At 44.8% G+C, this 20,763-nt stretch overlaps 1 protein-coding gene and 1 long non-coding RNA gene across 3 annotated transcripts; both read left to right on the top strand.

Moving 5' to 3' along the window:
* The first annotated feature begins 3,118 nt into the window (after nt 1-3,118).
* On the top strand, nt 3,119-4,026 carry LOC136507767 (uncharacterized). The gene is made up of 2 exons (XM_066502389.1): nt 3,119-3,135; nt 3,687-4,026. Exons 1-2 carry the CDS (start codon nt 3,119-3,121, stop codon nt 4,024-4,026), a joined length of 357 nt encoding a protein of 118 aa, XP_066358486.1.
* Nucleotides 4,027-5,135: 1,109 nt separating this feature from the next.
* On the top strand, nt 5,136-8,344 carry LOC136506540 (uncharacterized). 2 transcript variants are annotated; one of them, XR_010771639.1, is made up of 3 exons: nt 5,136-5,688; nt 5,792-5,890; nt 8,248-8,344. It is a non-coding gene; the product is annotated as an uncharacterized lncRNA (long non-coding RNA). The 2 variants fall into 2 exon arrangements; XR_010771638.1 differs by lacking the exon at nt 8,248-8,344 and adding an exon at nt 6,035-6,332.
* The last annotated feature ends 12,419 nt before the right edge of the window (nt 8,345-20,763 follow it).

Raw genomic sequence — 20,763 nt, 5'->3', positions numbered from 1 at the left:
CCATAAGAACCAACAATCGACCACATTAGTATGCAGAAATATACATAGCTCAGATAGTACGCTTGCATGGGGTACCAAGAACAATTGTGTCAGATAGGGGATCTCAATTCACTGCTCAATTTTGGGAGCACTTGCACAAGCAGTTAGGTACCAACCTCGTTCAAAGCTTAGCATATCACCCTCAGACCTCTAGGCAGACTGAGCGAGTAAATCAAATCTTAGAAGATATGTTGAGAGCATGTGTAATCTCTTCCAAGGGTTCATGGGAAAAATAGCTACCTTTAGCCGAGTTTTCCTACAACAATAGTTATTAAGAGAGCATCAAGATGGATCCTTTTGAGGTTTTGTATGATCAAAAATGTAGAACTCCTTTGAATTGGGTTGAGCCTAGAGAAAGAAGATACTATGGCATTGATTTTGTCGCAGAAGCCGAAGAGCAAGTGCATATTATCCAACAACATATGAAAGCCACTCAGTCTAGGAAAAAGAGTTGTGCTGACAAGAGAAGAAGGCCTATCGAATTTGAGGTAGGTGACTACATATACCTCAAGGTATCACCCATGAAAAGGTGCAACGGTTTGGGGTGAAAAGCAAACTAGCACCTAGATATGTAGGCCCATACAAGATCATCGAGCAAAGTGGAAGGGTAGCTTACAAGCTCTAGTTACCTCCTGAGATGTGAGCCATATTCAATGTCTTTTATGTTCCTCAACTTAAAAAGTGTCTTCGCATACCTGATGAAGACATTGAACCCATCAATATTAAGCTCCAGTCAGATTTGACTTATGAAGAAAAACCAATCCAAGTGTTGGAAGAAATGGAAAGAGTGACCCGGAGCAGGGTCATCAAGTTCTACAAAGTGGTGTGGAATAACCATGGCGAACAAGATGCCATATGGGAACGGGAGGATTATTTACGTGAGGTTTATCCCACCTTTTATGAAAAATGGTAGGTCTTTCAAATCTTGGGGTGAGATTTCTATAAGGGGGAGGGGCTATAACACCCTAGTGTTAAGCATTGCATTTGGCACTTGTATTTTATGAGCACAAGCATCATCCTAGCATTCATAAGCATGAGCATATGGAATTTCATCTTATTCTTTACATATTATCACATGTGATGCTGATTATATACATGCATATGCCCTTGATCATGTGTGACCAATGTAAGAGATGGTTGTGAGGTCACAAAAACACCTCAGACATGTCTAGGATGGTAAATGGAATAATGTTTGTATTCATGACATGGCCAATTTTGCTTCTAAGTCCTAGTTTACTCATAATGTCATTTTTCATGATCCTACTATGATCAAAGTTGAACTATAGCCTAGAGTGTTTGCATGGCAGTGCACCCTTAATAAAAGTTGTAGTTCTTGACATGGTTAACAAACTTTGTTTTAGGTTCATGAGCTAATTCAGTGTCTAACATGGTCAAATAGGGCTCACAAGAATCAACTTAATGCTGTTTTGAAACTCAATTTTTTCCAAGTCTAAAGTTGATTCCCAGTTTCCTTGTAGCTACCTTTGGTGATTTTTACTTTGCAAACCATTAGGAATTAGACAAAACTTCCTTAAGCAAACTTATAGTACTCATGTAGCTCTACAAATTGGTGAAATTGGTTTACCAAAACGCTGCACGAATTAGGAGTTATGGTGGAGAGAAAATCGAGTTTCAGGCCGTTTCATCCAAACTTAAACCGGCCTTGCCACGCACGTCGTGGCCGAGCAGCGTAGGCCACGCGCTGTGTGGCGGCCGTACACCAGGACCGGCCCGCCCTGCCATGCCACAAAGGCGAGCACTCGGTCGCCCTCGCTCTCACACGTTCATTCACTCTCTCGCCCTCTCCATCTCGCTCGCGTGCGGCTCTAGAGTAGACCAAAGCGTTGCACCACCGCCACCGTGTTGTCGTCGGCCAAGTGTGTCACCACTGCTGCACCATCACCCAATCCACCTCGCATGTAGCTCTGCCGTGATCTATGCCACCTTGAGCAACTAGCGCCACTAGACAAGCATAGGTGAAGCCACATTGCCATGCCACCATCGCCACCATGGTCGTGGTGCGCCACCGAGCACGGGCTCACCGGTGGCCAGACACCACCATTGCCTCTCCTGCCTCCCTCACCCTTTGTTGCATGTCACCATAGCTCATAGATGCTACGATCGTAGTCGATTGAACTGCTACCGTCGATGCCTCGTAGAGGTTGTTATATTTTAGCAAAAATGACAAGTTGCATAGGCTTATTTTAGCAAAAATAGTTTAACCTAGTGCAAAGTGCCAAACAACAGATTTCCTATTTTTCTTACTCCCATCCTAGCATAAGAACACTGTAAAAATTTGCATGATCATAAGTTATGTATTTTCACCCCATTTATTTTCACTAGAAACTAGCAATTATGTAAGATTAAATAGGAAGACCATATTCCAAGTATGACTACTGTAGGTTTAGTATATTTCCTAGCTATAGCATGTCAACACAAGACCAAAAAAATTAGAATCACAATTTTTGCACTTCCCTAGCTCAAGATATGCATTTTACAAGATAGAAACTATTCTAAAAGCACTTAACTAGCTCAATTTAATTCCCCTAGAAAAATATCCTAAACAGTAGGTTTTATATTTTTATCAAATAGTACATTTCATGATTAACCCAACAAAATTTGGTTCACCCAAATTGAACACTCCTTGCTCAAGATATAAATTTTTGAAGTTTGCTACAAATTTGGAATCATAAATAAAGAAAAAATTAAAAACCCTGACTGACAGCCAGGCCCCGTGGGTCAACGGGCCCATGCATTAGCGAGACAGGAGCAGAGGACAGTGCTAACCGACCAGAGCTCAGCAATGGCGAGCTCGCCGACGGTAGCATCTTCACCATCGTGACCTACTCGACATCCCACGTCGACTGGTGCCCTTGGTTGGCTCAGCGGTTCGCCGGAGCTACCTCGCCGATGACAATGGTGGCACGGCGGAGGTGCTCGGTGGTGGGATCATTGTCTCCAGCAACGACATGGCTAGGCGAGTGATGCTACAGCATCAGGGAGACATAGCAAAACTCTAGGGTTTGGTCTAGGGCATGGTGAAGCGGCGATGTACTCCGGCCGCGTGCATTGTGTCACGATGGCAAGAGTGCAGTGGTGAGAGGCCGCATTTTGGCACCAGCGTGTCGGTATTGGCTAAAAGCCAACAGCGTGGGCTAGACCTTGTCCTAGGCTATCCCTAACGTGAGAAGTGAGAAAATGAGAGAGCTCAAAGGAGCAAGGCCACACGCGAGTGCGAGCTCGACGGTGCTCCGGTGATGGCCGCGACGACGAGGAACTCATCCTAAGGCTTTACCTGGGCTTGATTGATGCAGCTAGCGGCTCAAGAAGGTGGAGTGGCTCACGGTGGAGCTGTGGGCAAGCTAGATTATGTGGTGGTGCCAGCGGAGCGCGGTGGCGACGGTGTTGCTCGACTGTGGGAGAGAGAGAGAGAGTGAGCGAGGCGAGTCAGAGAGAGTGAGCGAGCGTGACGTGGTGCCCTCTTTTGCGAGGCCGCCACTAGCGCCGATGTATGAACACCAAGTGGCAGCCATGGCCTAGGGCCGGTCGGCCACGACGGCTGCTGCCCTGACCGGTTCAGACGGGTGAAGGAGCCGACTAATAGAGTGACTTCATGCACCTATAACTCCTAATCCATGGTGATTTAGTAAAAATGGTATTAGTGAAAGACAATCCAACGGGAAGGATGCTGGTGGAGGCAGCAAGGCAACGTTCAGCAACCCCCTTATGCGCCAGGTGGCGTCTCCAAGTTCAGAGATCCAGCAGTCAGACCTGGGCAACCCGAGCAGCGTCTCCAGCTTGTCGGGTTCGGAGGTGTCAAGCATGTACGATCGTGAAGACATGGATCACTACCACAGCTTGGATCACCTCTGCACGCCCTTCTTCACCCCGCTCCCGAGCATCATGGACGGCGATCATGGGGTCGTCGGTAACCCCTTCAAGTGGGCAGCAGCCTCTGAAGTCTGCTGCGACCTCCTGAAAGCATGACTAGAGGGGTTGCCGGACAGCCAAATGCTAGGAGCTGGTGACTGCTGGCAGTTTCCAGCTCCAGGGTCAGGGATTGTCCCTCCCATCGTTTGGCTTCCGGTAGGCAAATCATTCTTGGCTGAAGGCATTGCTGAGCGTTCCACTCAACCCGCCTAATTCTCCTAGAAACTCTGAAACCTAGTTTCTGGGATCCTGTGGTGGTGGGTGGAACATCCTTTGCCTAAAAAAAAAACCTAGTTGGTTGTACTATCGACCAACCAACTTCTAAATGGTTTCACCTTATCTCTCTGAATAATAAAGCCTGATACTTCGGACTCGTCTGAAGTTTCAGAGGTACTGGAACTGTGCTATGTGTGGAGTCTGTTAAGCGTCAGAACTTCTTTGTTGGTGATGAATTGTAGTGTGCTTGAAGCTTGTGTGGACTTGATTCGTACTTTTGTGGTGTGCTGAAAACTTGAACTCAGTAATGTAACCGTAATGTAATGAAACTCGGGCTTGGTTTGTATTTTGTTGCTGTTGCATGTCTCATGCTCTCTTGCGCCATGGCTCTGGAGTTGTTTCTCATCGCCAGGAGGAATTCTGTTTGAAGCTTGGAAATGGCAAATCTGCAAGAATGTTAGTTATGACCGATCTTTGGAAATTAGTTCTTGAACTAAATGGAATGGGAACTCAGCTAAAAACTGAATGGTGTTTTCGTGCTTGATTTGCAACGACAGTCGCATGATCAGAATTATCCACTTTTTTGTCGCTGATACTCTTGTGTTCTTGCATAACCAAGGTTTCGGAATAGAAAAAGTGAGCAAATGTGCAAAATGCAAGACAAGAGCGAATACAATCCTCCATCATTTGACATTTTGACATGTAGAAAACTAGAGTAAAATCCGGCTAGAACACTGCTTGCCAATTTGCCATGCTTTGCTTCTCTCTCCCATGGCAATCCAATTAGGGACTTAGGCCTTGTTTAGATCACCTCTAAATTTCAAGTTTTTTCACTCTCTCTCTATCACATCAATTTTTGGACGCATACATGGAGCATTAAATATATGTAAAAAAAATAACTAATCGCACAGTTTGGTTGTAAATCACGAGACGAATCTTTTGAGCCTAGTTAGTCCATAATCGGACAAAGTTTGTCAAATACAAACGAAACGTGCTACAGTGTCCAGATTGCAAAAATTTGCAATCTAAACAAGGCCTTATATGAAAATATCTGAGGACTAATGTACAAATATTTGGACCACGATGAATAGTTGCGACGAAATCAGGGGCCATTTTACAAAATTCGGACCGGCGTTAGATCCACCTGCAGCCTCACCTTCGTCCACTGGCGGCGCTTCGCCGTCTCCGTCTTCGCCCACCTCCGTTCAATAGTCGACCCCGGCTAGGGCTTTGCGCGCCAACTCCCCGCCAATGCTCGGGTCAGGGCGTTCTGCTACCGCCTTGGTGGCGGCGGCGGCGGCGGCGGGAGGTGACAAGTTGTTCGTGGATGGGCTGCGAGCTGGTCAGGGTGCGGAGAGGGCATGGCCGGCGGCCGGAGGTGCGGAGAGCGTGCGGGACCTCATCACCTGCCTGGCTCCTGATCAGCGCGCTATCGTGCTCTTGGGATTTGCTAGGTGGATAAGGAGGAATGGCGGATGCGGCAAGGGGTCTCCGGTATCCATGGTAGTGAGCCGTTCACTTGTCATCTGTTTCGCATTGCGACGCGTTTTCGTGCCACATTGTTGGATGAATATATGAATAGTGTCTTTGGGGTTGTTTCTTGCAGACTATCTGCCATGGAATGCTTGGATGATCACGGATGTGATTACCACCACCAAATGGTGATCCTGCCTCGATCAATGATCCAATGGAGGAAATTTGCAAGGTTAGCCGAGAACTTAGATTTTACTGTATCTGCACTTTTCTGCATCATTCTGGGCATTTGCATGATATTGGTTTCTCTGTAACTCTTGACAACTGAAAAAGGCTGTATGGTATTAAGTCTCCGCGCTGTATATTGACCTGTCAGTTGATCTGGAGCTGCCCTATGACGGAACCAGAGTGGTTTTTGCGGTTGTCAATGAAGATCAGTGACATGTTAAAGGGTCTTGTTTTCATGTATGCAATGAAACGTAACTTGTAAGTGCCAACTTGATTGAAGTCAAGGAAACGTCTCAGAAGAACGCCAGGAAGGAACAATTATGCAAAGAAAACACGTATTGCCAAGCGGTTCATAAGAAAACAAACAGGCAATTTAGGAACCATACCGTACCTTGGTGTTTAAGGCTTCTTGATGACTTGTTTTTATGTTGGAAATTTTAGTTCCGCTTGTAATCATCATAGATCCAATTTCTCAAGCAGTTTGTTACGATTGCAATGGCCTGAGTGTGTTGTTGTTTGTTACGATTACGAATGAGTGACTGGTGATAGTGATGGACAGTAGATGCTGTAAAAATAGCCCGCTTGAGGAACATGGTGGTACTTGTAGTGGTCACCGAGTAGCATGGTCACTTGATCCTCAACTAAGGATGCCACAAACAAGCGAAGTTGTCATTTGTCATTGTTGTTTGACAGGAATAAGAGTAGAATGGTTGGGTACAGGTAACATTGCTCATTGAGATGAACATCGGGGAGGATTCATGGGTGTGGCACCATACAACAGTGAAAATATTGGTTGCAGTTAATTAACAACTAGGGTGTTTCCATGCCAATGAAGGATTAGCGTAAATAAGTGACAAATCACTTAAATTGAGGTGCATCCTGTAGTTTCGTTTGTAGGAGTTGCGAGTGAAACAAAGGAGGGTGATAATAAGAGTTCTGGAAAACCTACCAGAAGTTTGTCCCTGAAAAAAAAAGGCTCGACGAGGGGGAGAGACGTGAAGGGCGGGCCTGGTGCAAGCGGTAGAGTCTTACCGCCTGTGACCGGAAGGTCACGGGTTCGAGTCGCGGTCTCCTCGCATTGCACAGGCGAGGGCAAGGCTTGCCACTAACACCCTTCCTCAGACCCCGCACAGAGCGGGAGCTCTCTGCACTGGGTACGCTCAGCGAGAGAGACGTCCCCCTGATTTTCGTCTTAAGAAGATGGTGCCTGTGACTCGAACCCGGGCTGGCTCAGCCAACCGCTTCTTTGACGTGTTGTGCTGACCAGTTGCACCCTAAGAGTGTTGGCCAGAAGTTTGTCCCTGATGGAATGAAGACAAGTTCCTTGTTGAAGAAGGGTATTTACTTGTCAGCACTACTAGCAAAAGTTTGGTATATTAAGCGTTGGAGAATGATTGCCTGCATGGAGTGATGGGAGGTCTTCCGTCATCTGTAGAATCCCACTTGTTATTTTTTCTTCAGAGTGTTAGGAAATAAACAAAATTGAGCAATGAACATTTTGAAAGGTTTATGTGGTTTAATAAGGTATGCCTTAGATTTTGTTATCTATGGTTTTAGGATACTATATTTGCCCAGAATGAAGTTATCAACTTTCTTTGGAAGCTTCTCCAACAGGAAAAGGGTTAGCTTTAGGTGCATATAAAACTGTGAAATAGTTGACATTCATACTATTTTAATTTTCAAATATAGACTTCAGGTTGTATGATGAAGTGAGAATAGATAATTTCTTACGTTAATGATTACACAATCCAGCTAGAACTGTGATGGTATGACATATTCACACAGCAAATCTATCTGGAGTTTCTGGACCTAGGTATGGTGCCTCTTAATATTAATTTGCAAATTTACATGAAACAGAATGGTAATTGAGTTCCCATTGTAATATACCTACAACATACAAACGTAGCACCAATGGACCTAGTAGTAGGAATTGATGTTTTGCCATTAGCCGATAGCTATAGCTTAAATGATGACACAGTGGCTATTAAACAGAGCACATACATTGTAATAACACTTACATATGACAATCCAAAAAGTTTATAAAAGAATATTAGACAAGTCAAAAGTCAACTGAAAACATTATACCAGGTTGTGAGGTATAAAACTCTTGTGTAGGTACACTAACAATGAAACGTGTAGTCCGACTAGTTACGTTATTTATGAGAGAACGTATGTATGTCGCTAGAAGTTTCAATTTTTCTAAGTTTGTGAGGACGTATGGAACGTGCATGCATCATGATAAATCATTCATTACATACTTGCATTGTTCCTCCCCTTATAAGTTTCTTATTCCAGTTAAGTAACTCTTTTCTATTATAACGTTGTTCTCACAAAGAGTTACACCATATTTTGTTGGTACAGATGGCAACATCAGCTAGGGGTGAGACTTTCCTAGAGATCTTCGGTACCCCTGCCCTGCTCTGGAGTGTACTGCACTTTGTGGGGTATACCGAACTGCCCCGCTACTTCTGGAATGTGGGATATCTAGAAGGACAACCATGGTATGAGGTGCAGCTAACCATACCTGCTCGTACCCAAGCACCCCTATGGTAGGAGTGGAAGGCGAATTCTGAGGGAAAAACTCCTTGGGAAGGTGACCAAGTAGTTGCTTTTGAGGTGCTGAGCCAGATTTGTCAGCAGCATAGGGATGAGTTGACCGACGGTGCATCTGATACTTTTCCTCAAGTGGATCCATCTATAGCAGTTTGGGCACAACGTAACCGCAATGCGTTGATTCGAGACCAGGATGAGTGGGTAGAGAGTTCTAGTCCCGCTATGAGTGCTATGTTCGCTGTGATGAAGATGTTTTATGCTCGTTCGGACAACCAGGACTTTTGGCAGGAGTCCTATACCACTTGTATGGATAGGCTCATGAGAGCCGAAGCTGCACAACGGAAGCTGAGGAAGCGTGTGCGCAAGCACAAGAAGGTAGCTAGGGAGGCTTGTTGGGACACCGATGAAACTTATACCTGCATTGGGAGCCCTCTAGACTCAGATGGAATGGGTCGATCAGTAGAGAGCTGCCGCTTAAGCGGCAAGAGCAGATGATCAGGCTATGCTAGCAAGACTGCTGAGAGCAGCTAGACGCCACTCGCTGCCAAGGCCATTCACTGCTACGCGCCAGCGGATCTTAGCCAACAACCATGCAGCCCTAGCAGAAGCAGCACGTGATAGAGTCGAAGCTGAGGCTGCGCAATAGGCATGGGTTGAGTGGGATTTGCGCCATCAGCTTGCTCATACCCAGAACGTGGTGGTTGATCTTCATCATGAGGTGCATTTTCTGAACAACCAACTACACCTGATCCGATGAGGAAGAAGGAGATCTAGAAATGTTTGTTGGAGATGATGGTTGGAAGGAGGAAGAAGTGGTGCCCGTGGATGAGGGCGAGGCTCTATCCGACCTCGATAGTGACCATGTTGATGTGTAGAGCAGCTTTAGTGACTAGTTTGGTGCGCTAGATGTTATCCTCTGCTATCTTATGTAATGGACATGTAGCTTAAGTTTTGATCTTCGAATGTATCGTTGATGTAATATTGGAACCTTGCATGATGGTCCACTGTGGTATAAACTTTAATGAAATTCTAGTTTCGTTTTACTGGTAAAAATATGACATGCATGTTAACGCATTGCGAGAGCGATAAGTGATCAAATTGGTGATTATATGTTGTGAGAATGAATAATTATGCCTCTGTTTTATTGTATGAATTTAAATTCTCTCCAACAAATTTAGTTTGGAATGATTACACATTCTTCTACAATTCATGACATCATCCAATAATCACTTATTGATACAATTTTGCAGATGACTCACACTCGCATAGGGGCTGGCACCAGTCAGGGTGGTAATGATGATGACCTACCACCACCACCGCCACCCTCCACGAATGAATTTTTCACGCAATTCTTGGGAAGCCAGCGAACAATGGAAGAAACACTGCTCGTGCCCACCAACAGAATTAGGGGCCAGAGCCAAATCAATACAGTACATTCAAGGACTTTCTAGAGACTAAGCCTCCTATCTTTAAAGAGGCAGAAGAACCGCTCCAGGCTGATGAGTGGTTGAACACTATTGAATAGAACTTCTATCTATTGAGGGTCACCGAAATGATGAAGGCCAAGTATGCATCGCATCAACTGTAGGGGCCTGCATGTATCTGGTGGACTCATTATTTGTCTGCCTTACCTGCTAGAGCAAATGTTACTTGGGAGCAATTCAAGGCAGCATTTAGGGGGCATCATATTCCCCCGGGGTTGATGCGGATGAAGGCCGCTGAGTTTATGAAGCTCACACAAGGGACAAAGACCCTGACAGAGTATATGCATGCATTCAACAACTTATCCAGATATGCCCCAGAGTTTGTGAATATAGAAGAGAAGAAAATAAAAAGCTTCAAGAGAGGCCTTGGCACTAAGTTGATGAAAACAATGGCCAATGCTAAATGTGCTACATATAATAAGTTCGTCAGTGATGCCCTAACCCAAGAAAATCAGAACAACCTACATGCAGCAGCAAAGGATCGCAAGCGAGTAGCTGAGGCTGCTGCCTTAGGATCATCTCAGTCCAAAGCTCCTATGGCAGCCAGGCCACAGTTCTATCCTCCAGCGCCTAAGTTTAGGCCTCCTCAGTAGAAAGCCCAGGCTAGTCGACCTTAGAAGGTATTTTGCAAGGCATTCACCATTGCCCTGCCCAAGGGTAACACAAGCCAAGGAAGCTCAATAGGGCCAAGAAGTAATCAGCAGTGCTTCAATTGCAATTAGACAGGCCACTGGGCCAAGGAGTGCCTCTATCCCAAGAGGAATGGAAATCCAAACCAGGGTAATAAGAAGTAGGCCAATCCTAAGGCACATCTTGGGTACGTGCACTATACAGTCATGGTGGAGATTCCCATAGGGGAAGTTGTGACCGCTGGTATGTTTCTTGTTAACAAACACCCCGCAATTGTTTTATTTGATTCTAGAGCCTCACATTCATTTATGAGCCAAACATTTGTATCTAAGCATGATTAGAAGATAATTGAGGTAGACAAGGGTGGTTATAGTATAAGTTTAGTTGGGGCTACTATCTCTACAAACCAAATAGTTAGAGATGTTCTTATCTCCATCCAAGAGAGGGAGTATACCATGGATCTCATAGTATTGCCAGGATTAGCCATAGATGTGATTTTGGGAATGAAATGGATGAGTGGGCATAGAGTTCTTATCGACACATCCACTCAAACCATTATGTTGAGGGAACCTAAAGGGGATGGTGCTTTCCTAGTGCCACTTGCTAGAAGTTTTGATCTTCAAAACTTGTCTTGTGCCATCCAAACCACTACTCTCAGTGATATTCCTATAGTTTGTGAGTTTCTAGATGTATTTCCAAATAAGTTGCCTGGTTTGCCACCTGATAGGTATGTGGAATTTAGAATTGAGTTAGTGCCAGGTACAACACCTATCTCAAGAAGACCCTATAGGATGCCATCTAATGAGTTAGCAGAACTTAAAATTTAGCTATAAGAACTTTTGAACAAAGGTCTTATTTGACCTAGTTCATCTCTCTAGGGTTGTCCCAACTTGTTTGTGAAGAAAAAGGACAAATCATTATGGATGTGTGTGGACTATAGGCCACTTAATGCCATAACCATTAAGAACAAGTACCCTTTGCCTTGTATTGATATTTTGTTTGATCAATTGGCAAGAGCAAAAGTATTCTCTAAGATCGAATTGAGATTAGGCTACCACCAGATTAAGATTAGGCCAGAGGATATACCTAAGACAACGTTCTCCACTAGATACGGCTTGTATGAGTATTTGGTCATGTCTTTTGGACTCACAAATGCTCCAGCCTATTTCATGTATCTAATAAATTTGGTGTTCATGCCCGAGCTTGACAAGTTTGTGGTCGTGTTTATCAATGATATCCTCATTTACTCTAAGAATGAGGCAGATCATGCAGAGCATCTGAGAGTTGTCTTATCTAGGCTGAGAGAGCATAAATTGTATGCAAAGTTTAGCAAGTGTGAATTTTGGCTACGAAAAGTACCTTTCTTAGGTCATGTATTGTCAGAAAATGGAATTTCTGTAGATCCATCTAAAGTTCAAGAGGTCGTGGATTGGAAGGTCCTGACTTCGGTTCATGAAGTTTGAAGTTTTCTAGTGTTAGCAGGTTATTATCGACGTTTCATTCTAGATTTTTCTAAGATAGCTAAGTCCATAACCAGATTACTTTAGAAGGATGAAAGGTTTAATTGGACTCCAGAGTGTGAGGCTGCTTTTCACACTCTGCGAACCTTGCTAACCACTGCTCCTGTTCTGGCACAACCCGACGTTGAAAAGCCTTTTGATGTGTTTTGTGATGCATCGGGTACAGGTTTAGGGTGTGTGCTTATGCAAGAAGGTCAAGTTATTGCATATGCTTCTAGACAGTTGAGAAGGCATGAAGTCAACTACCCTACACATGATTTAGAACTTGCTGCAGTTGTTCATACATTGAAGATATGGAGACATTACTTGTTGGGAAACGCATGTCACATACACTGACTATAAAAGTCTCAAGTATATCTTCACTCAACCAGAGCTAAACATGAGACAGCATAGATGGTTAGAGCTGATTAAGGACTATAATTTGGAAGTGCACTATCATTCGGGAAAAGCCAATGTTGTAGCAGATGCACTTAGTCGGAAATCTCATTGTAACACCTTAGAAGCCTTGTTGGAAGATGGGTTTAATCTATTGTGTCCTGTTGTGCTACGCAATATCACTGTTAGTTGTTCACTTGAGAGTAAAATCATAGAACTATAGAAGACAGATGTAGGTGTGTTTCATATCAAGAGAAAGATGAAAGAACATGAAACCAAACATTTTAGGTTAGATGAAAGAGGCGTGCTATGGTTCAAGGACCGACTTGTGGTACCGAAGGTCCGTGAACTTAGAAATCAAATCCTAGATGAAGCTCATTCATCCAAGTTGTCCATCCATCCGAGTAGTATCAAAATGTATCAAGATTTAAAAACCCATTTTTGGTGGACCAAGATGAAGAAAGAGATCGCCATCTATGTCGCTAGGTGTGATAATTGCAGTAGAGTCAAAGCTAATCATTTGAAGTCTACCAGATTGCTCCAACCTTTGTCTGTTCTAGGATGGAAGTGGGAGGAGATTAGCATGAATTTCATTATTGGACTCCCACCCACTCAAAAGGGTTTTGACTCGATATGGGTAATTGTAGACTGTCTGACCAAATCCGCACACTTCATTCCCATAAGAACCAACAATCGACCACATTAGTATGCAGAAATATACATAGCTCAGATAGTACGCTTGCATGGGGTACCAAGAACAATTGTGTCAGATAGGGGATCTCAATTCACTGCTCAATTTTGGGAGCACTTGCACAAGCAGTTAGGTACCAACCTCGTTCAAAGCTTAGCATATCACCCTCAGACCTCTAGGCAGACTGAGCGAGTAAATCAAATCTTAGAAGATATGTTGAGAGCATGTGTAATCTCTTCCAAGGGTTCATGGGAAAAATAGCTACCTTTAGCCGAGTTTTCCTACAACAATAGTTATTAAGAGAGCATCAAGATGGATCCTTTTGAGGTTTTGTATGATCAAAAATGTAGAACTCCTTTGAATTGGGTTGAGCCTAGAGAAAGAAGATACTATGGCATTGATTTTGTCGCAGAAGCCGAAGAGCAAGTGCATATTATCCAACAACATATGAAAGCCACTCAGTCTAGGAAAAAGAGTTGTGCTGACAAGAGAAGAAGGCCTATCGAATTTGAGGTAGGTGACTACATATACCTCAAGGTATCACCCATGAAAAGGTGCAACGGTTTGGGGTGAAAAGCAAACTAGCACCTAGATATGTAGGCCCATACAAGATCATCGAGCAAAGTGGAAGGGTAGCTTACAAGCTCTAGTTACCTCCTGAGATGTGAGCCATATTCAATGTCTTTTATGTTCCTCAACTTAAAAAGTGTCTTCGCATACCTGATGAAGACATTGAACCCATCAATATTAAGCTCCAGTCAGATTTGACTTATGAAGAAAAACCAATCCAAGTGTTGGAAGAAATGGAAAGAGTGACCCGGAGCAGGGTCATCAAGTTCTACAAAGTGGTGTGGAATAACCATGGCGAACAAGATGCCATATGGGAACGGGAGGATTATTTACGTGAGGTTTATCCCACCTTTTATGAAAAATGGTAGGTCTTTCAAATCTTGGGGTGAGATTTCTATAAGGGGGAGGGGCTATAACACCCTAGTGTTAAGCATTGCATTTGGCACTTGTATTTTATGAGCACAAGCATCATCCTAGCATTCATAAGCATGAGCATATGGAATTTCATCTTATTCTTTACATATTATCACATGTGATGCTGATTATATACATGCATATGCCCTTGATCATGTGTGACCAATGTAAGAGATGGTTGTGAGGTCACAAAAACACCTCAGACATGTCTAGGATGGTAAATGGAATAATGTTTGTATTCATGACATGGCCAATTTTGCTTCTAAGTCCTAGTTTACTCATAATGTCATTTTTCATGATCCTACTATGATCAAAGTTGAACTATAGCCTAGAGTGTTTGCATGGCAGTGCACCCTTAATAAAAGTTGTAGTTCTTGACATGGTTAACAAACTTTGTTTTAGGTTCATGAGCTAATTCAGTGTCTAACATGGTCAAATAGGGCTCACAAGAATCAACTTAATGCTGTTTTGAAACTCAATTTTTTCCAAGTCTAAAGTTGATTCCCAGTTTCCTTGTAGCTACCTTTGGTGATTTTTACTTTGCAAACCATTAGGAATTAGACAAAACTTCCTTAAGCAAACTTATAGTACTCATGTAGCTCTACAAATTGGTGAAATTGGTTTACCAAAACGCTGCACGAATTAGGAGTTATGGTGGAGAGAAAATCGAGTTTCAGGCCGTTTCATCCAAACTTAAACCGGCCTTGCCACGCACGTCGTGGCCGAGCAGCGTAGGCCACGCGCTGTGTGGCGGCCGTACACCAGGACCGGCCCGCCCTGCCATGCCACAAAGGCGAGCACTCGGTCGCCCTCGCTCTCACACGTTCATTCACTCTCTCGCCCTCTCCATCTCGCTCGCGTGCGGCTCTAGAGTAGACCAAAGCGTTGCACCACCGCCACCGTGTTGTCGTCGGCCAAGTGTGTCACCACTGCTGCACCATCACCCAATCCACCTCGCATGTAGCTCTGCCGTGATCTATGCCACCTTGAGCAACTAGCGCCACTAGACAAGCATAGGTGAAGCCACATTGCCATGCCACCATCGCCACCATGGTCGTGGTGCGCCACCGAGCACGGGCTCACCGGTGGCCAGACACCACCATTGCCTCTCCTGCCTCCCTCACCCTTTGTTGCATGTCACCATAGCTCATAGATGCTACGATCGTAGTCGATTGAACTGCTACCGTCGATGCCTCGTAGAGGTTGTTATATTTTAGCAAAAATGACAAGTTGCATAGGCTTATTTTAGCAAAAATAGTTTAACCTAGTGCAAAGTGCCAAACAACAGATTTCCTATTTTTCTTACTCCCATCCTAGCATAAGAACACTGTAAAAATTTGCATGATCATAAGTTATGTATTTTCACCCCATTTATTTTCACTAGAAACTAGCAATTATGTAAGATTAAATAGGAAGACCATATTCCAAGTATGACTACTGTAGGTTTAGTATATTTCCTAGCTATAGCATGTCAACACAAGACCAAAAAAATTAGAATCACAATTTTTGCACTTCCCTAGCTCAAGATATGCATTTTACAAGATAGAAACTATTCTAAAAGCACTTAACTAGCTCAATTTAATTCCCCTAGAAAAATATCCTAAACAGTAGGTTTTATATTTTTATCAAATAGTACATTTCATGATTAACCCAACAAAATTTGGTTCACCCAAATTGAACACTCCTTGCTCAAGATATAAATTTTTGAAGTTTGCTACAAATTTGGAATCATAAATAAAGAAAAAATTAAAAACCCTGACTGACAGCCAGGCCCCGTGGGTCAACGGGCCCATGCATTAGCGAGACAGGAGCAGAGGACAGTGCTAACCGACCAGAGCTCAGCAATGGCGAGCTCGCCGACGGTAGCATCTTCACCATCGTGACCTACTCGACATCCCACGTCGACTGGTGCCCTTGGTTGGCTCAGCGGTTCGCCGGAGCTACCTCGCCGATGACAATGGTGGCACGGCGGAGGTGCTCGGTGGTGGGATCATTGTCTCCAGCAACGACATGGCTAGGCGAGTGATGCTACAGCATCAGGGAGACATAGCAAAACTCTAGGGTTTGGTCTAGGGCATGGTGAAGCGGCGATGTACTCCGGCCGCGTGCATTGTGTCACGATGGCAAGAGTGCAGTGGTGAGAGGCCGCATTTTGGCACCAGCGTGTCGGTATTGGCTAAAAGCCAACAGCGTGGGCTAGACCTTGTCCTAGGCTATCCCTAACGTGAGAAGTGAGAAAATGAGAGAGCTCAAAGGAGCAAGGCCACACGCGAGTGCGAGCTCGACGGTGCTCCGGTGATGGCCGCGACGACGAGGAACTCATCCTAAGGCTTTACCTGGGCTTGATTGATGCAGCTAGCGGCTCAAGAAGGTGGAGTGGCTCACGGTGGAGCTGTGGGCAAGCTAGATTATGTGGTGGTGCCAGCGGAGCGCGGTGGCGACGGTGTTGCTCGACTGTGGGAGAGAGAGAGAGAGTGAGCGAGGCGAGTCAGAGAGAGTGAGCGAGCGTGACGTGGTGCCCTCTTTTGCGAGGCCGCCACTAGCGCCGATGTATGAACACCAAGTGGCAGCCATGGCCTAGGGCCGGTCGGCCACGACGGCTGCTGCCCTGACCGGTTCAGACGGGTGAAGGAGCCGACTAATAGAGTGACTTCATGCACCTATAACTCCTAATCCATGGTGATTTAGTAAAAATGGTATTAGTGAAAGTTGTAGTGCTATGTGAGATCTCCAACTTTGCTTTAAGAAGCATTGCCGAAATCGCTCTGGTTTTCGAACTACAGAGCTTCAAAGTGGTGCACTTGAAACTGAAATCTGCATTTTGACAACAAAATTTAGAAGTCTAGAAATAACATTTCATTGCTACTTTGGAGCTATTTTTGACTATGTTAGGCACTGAATTAGCTCATGGACCTAATACAAAGTTTGTTACCCATGTCGAGAACTACAACTTTTATTAAGGGTGTACTACCATGCAAACACTCTAGGCTATAGTTTAACTTTGGTCAAAGTAGGATCATGAAAAATGGCATTATGTGTAAACTAGGACTTAGAAGCAAAATTGGCCCATGTCATGAATACAAACATTGTTCCATTTACCATCCTAGACATGTATAAGGTGTTTTTATGACCTCACAACCATCTCTTGCATTGGTCACACATGATCACAAGTATATGCATGTATATAATCAACATCACATGTGATAGTATGTAAAGAATAAGGTGAAATTCCATATGCTCATGCTCATGAATGCTTGGATGATGCTTGTGCTCATGAAATGCAAGTGCCAAATGCAATTCTTAACACTAGGGTGTTATAGCCTTGTAGTATGATACTTGGGTCAAAGTCAGGTTGGGGGCTTTTGATGACTCTCACCACATGCTCGACAGTAGTAACGACGCCCTCGGTTAGCTTCTCCTCACCAGCGGCTTTTGATGACTCTCACCACATGTTCGACAGCCTCAAGCTTATTTTGAAACTCCTTAGCTTGTTGCTTCAAAGTCGCCTTCTCCCTCTCTAGGATATCGACATGTTTGCGCAGGCCTAAGGAAAACAACAAGAAGTTAGGGCCCGATAAGCAACAGGCGTATTTTAGGATTACATCAAAACATAACTTCATTACCCTCCAGAAGATCATACACCTCCTGCTGCAGCTTAGCATTGTCTGAGTCAGACTGCTTGGTCTTTTTGAGATCTCCTTCCCAAAGATCACAAAAGCCTTGCATCTCTTGGATAAGAGCACGCAGCTGAGAGGGGTTCCTCTCTAGGAGTATTGCTTACGCCCCTGGAGCCTGGGCACTGGTTGCCAAGACCAAGTTCAATGCCTTAGGGGTCAGCGTAACACCAGGCTCTTCGACTGCCGCCTTTGTTGCACCTTCGGGAGTTTTGGCTCTTCTATAAATAGCAACTAAGCGTCAAGGAGAAACTCGGGAGAAAACATAATCAAAGCCGCTAGCCATTCACTTATGGATCAAGCGGGATCAGACACCTCATCTTCTTTGATCGCTAAGTCATTAGTTTAGGAGCTAGTGGGGTTATGGCTTTCTCCTGAGTATAAACCTCCCAAATACATTCAAGGCTATCCAGATAGCTAAAAACCCCGATTATTTGGTCAAAAACATGTCTGAGTGGTACCTAATTGCTGGAGCAGGGCGGTATCTCCTGCTCGGTCTCCTAGGGCGTTGCCGAGTAGTTTTCACTACTTCTAGTGACTGAAGGGGGCTCTTGGACATACCTCGACTTCTTTTAGAAGCATGCAACTTGAGTTCTTCTGCACTTCCATGCGATCTAGTCTTCCTCTTTTCGACAACCTGAGGTGGCTCAGGGGTTGGCTTTTCCATAGACATGTTCGCCTCAGCTTGCACTTCATTGGGCATCTCCTTCTACTACATACCCAAGCCTACCTTGGGAGCAGATGGGGTAGCTCGGGCGGTGTCGGCCCGAGTTGCCTCACCTTCAGAGGCTGGGCCAGTCGCTGGCTGCTCCAGGTTGTCATCGTCATCACTGCCAATGTCCATGTCCCTGGCAATAGGGCCCAAGGGGACAACATCCTGGCATACCACAAGTAAATGAACATCAAGATTGTTAGAGAAGCAAGTCAATAAAGATCTAGCCTTTACCTACGACGGAGGGTTTTCGACATTGAATGGCAATGGGACACTAGTCTAGTCCGACCGAGCAACATCAAGGATGCCCTTCACTCACTGGGCGATCTCTTCATCTAACACTTCTAATACAACATGACAAATCAGACTTTAGAAACAAAAAGTCATAAATAAAACTCCCGAACAAGAGGCAAACTCAGAATAGAGGTTTTTACCTTTAGCCGATTCCCTGTTCTGTTCAAGAGTCCCTTTGTAGGTGTAGGCCGCATCCTGCTGCTTCAAGGGAACAATCCTACACTTGACAAAGGTCTCCACCATGTGCGTTGCGGTAAGCCTAGCTGTCTGAAGCTCCTGGATATGCATGATATGCCTCTGCATCCTCTTGTTCATAAGGGGATCGATCTCCACCTTTCATTGGACACATGCATCAACGCTCGACCCTTGATTAGGCTCTCTTCATGGAGTTGGATGTAAAATCACTTCTTCTGATATCCTTTATAAGTGGTTTTGATCAGGAACGTTATATAGTCGCTTCCCATCCTCAGGGAGAAATCAACTAACCCGGTGGCCAAATTCTTGGCATAATAAATGGTAGAGTAAAAGTGGCACCACAAATCCAAATAAGGCTTAACTCCAAGCCACGCCTCGCACAAGAAGGCAAAGATGCTAAGCATTGCTACCACATTCGGTAGCAGGTGTACGAGCTAGATCCCGTAATGTCTACAGATCCGTTCTAGGAACTTAGATGGAAAAACCCCGAAGCCGCACTTTAAATGTACAATAAAAACCATAGCTTGGTGGGTATCGTGGGTGGGATGCTCCTGACCTTTAGTGGTGACCCACTCATAAATCTATGGATCTAGGAGTAGGCCTCGCTCCCTCAGCTTCTTCAAATCCTTCACCTTTGTGGTCGGCGTCTTCTAGTATTCATCAAGCTACACAACCTTCGAGGACTAGGAAGACTGTGACTTCTCGGTGCTCATTTGGCTAGAGGCACTCATCGAACCCTCAGATTGTTGTTGGGCGGAGGCCATGCCAGCGCAAGGAAGACGAAAAGCTTGAGGGGGAAAGGAGGGCGGCTGGCAAATGCGGAAATGTGAAAGGGTGCAACAGTGGTTGCCGCCAAAGCGAAACGAGGGGTTAAATGGCCACATGGCCCACACGATCCCCGAAAAACCACACGACAATCACAGTGCGCGCCTCGATTCATGCACCTATAATTATCTCTTGGTTAGTTTTTCCATTGATATTTCATTAAAAATATTTCTTTTTTTGGAAGAAAATTTTAGTTAGATATTTCCACGTGTTTGGTTGACAAATGAGCAAATGCTAAAAGCCCGAACAACACGGGATGAGCAAAACGACTCATGAACACACCAAATAGCTAGAACTAAGATAGAATCGTCAGCCTGTTTCTATGCACATGATGTATAAACACGTTTAACTACAAAAATAGACCGACTAAAAGTTCTTTCATTAATAAACTTCGCTTAAACACGGATTTACAAGGGGAATTCTTAAAACCCTAAATAATTATTCCTGGACCGAATCGCTGAGTCGGGCTCTGCACGAATCATGATCCGTAAGGATGAAATCCTTGTGGTATAGGGACAAAATGGTCCAATCAAGGTGACCGTCACCAAGCTCAGGTGCTTGGTGGAGGACTAGGAGGTGTGGTGGCTTGCTCTGATGGCCTATCGTCTTCCATATCATCCTCCTCCTTGCCGCCTGGGGCAACTTCCTCCTTTGCCTCACCAGCATCGGCTTCCATGGTCTCCTCGTTGTCACTCACTAGGTCGACCAGGGCCCCATCACCGGGGATTCTGATGGCCTCCTAGTTTAGCTCAACGAAAAGCTTCCAGGCAAACTCCTAGTCACCGCTTGTGTTAGGCACAGCGACGACCTGAGGAGTGGAGGGTCCAGCTTCTAATGGCCTAGCACTAGCTGCAGCAGCAAGGGAGGCGATCAAATCTTCTAACTCATCATCGGAAAGCTCGATGACACCCTCTCTCAGCGCATTGGGCTTTGGCTCCCT

This window comes from Miscanthus floridulus, chromosome 15, assembly GCF_019320115.1.
Source record: "Miscanthus floridulus cultivar M001 chromosome 15, ASM1932011v1, whole genome shotgun sequence".
NCBI lineage: Eukaryota > Viridiplantae > Streptophyta > Magnoliopsida > Poales > Poaceae > Miscanthus > Miscanthus floridulus.
The sequence above is the reverse complement of the archived record's forward strand: the minus strand, read 5'-3'. Positions and strand labels throughout refer to the sequence as shown.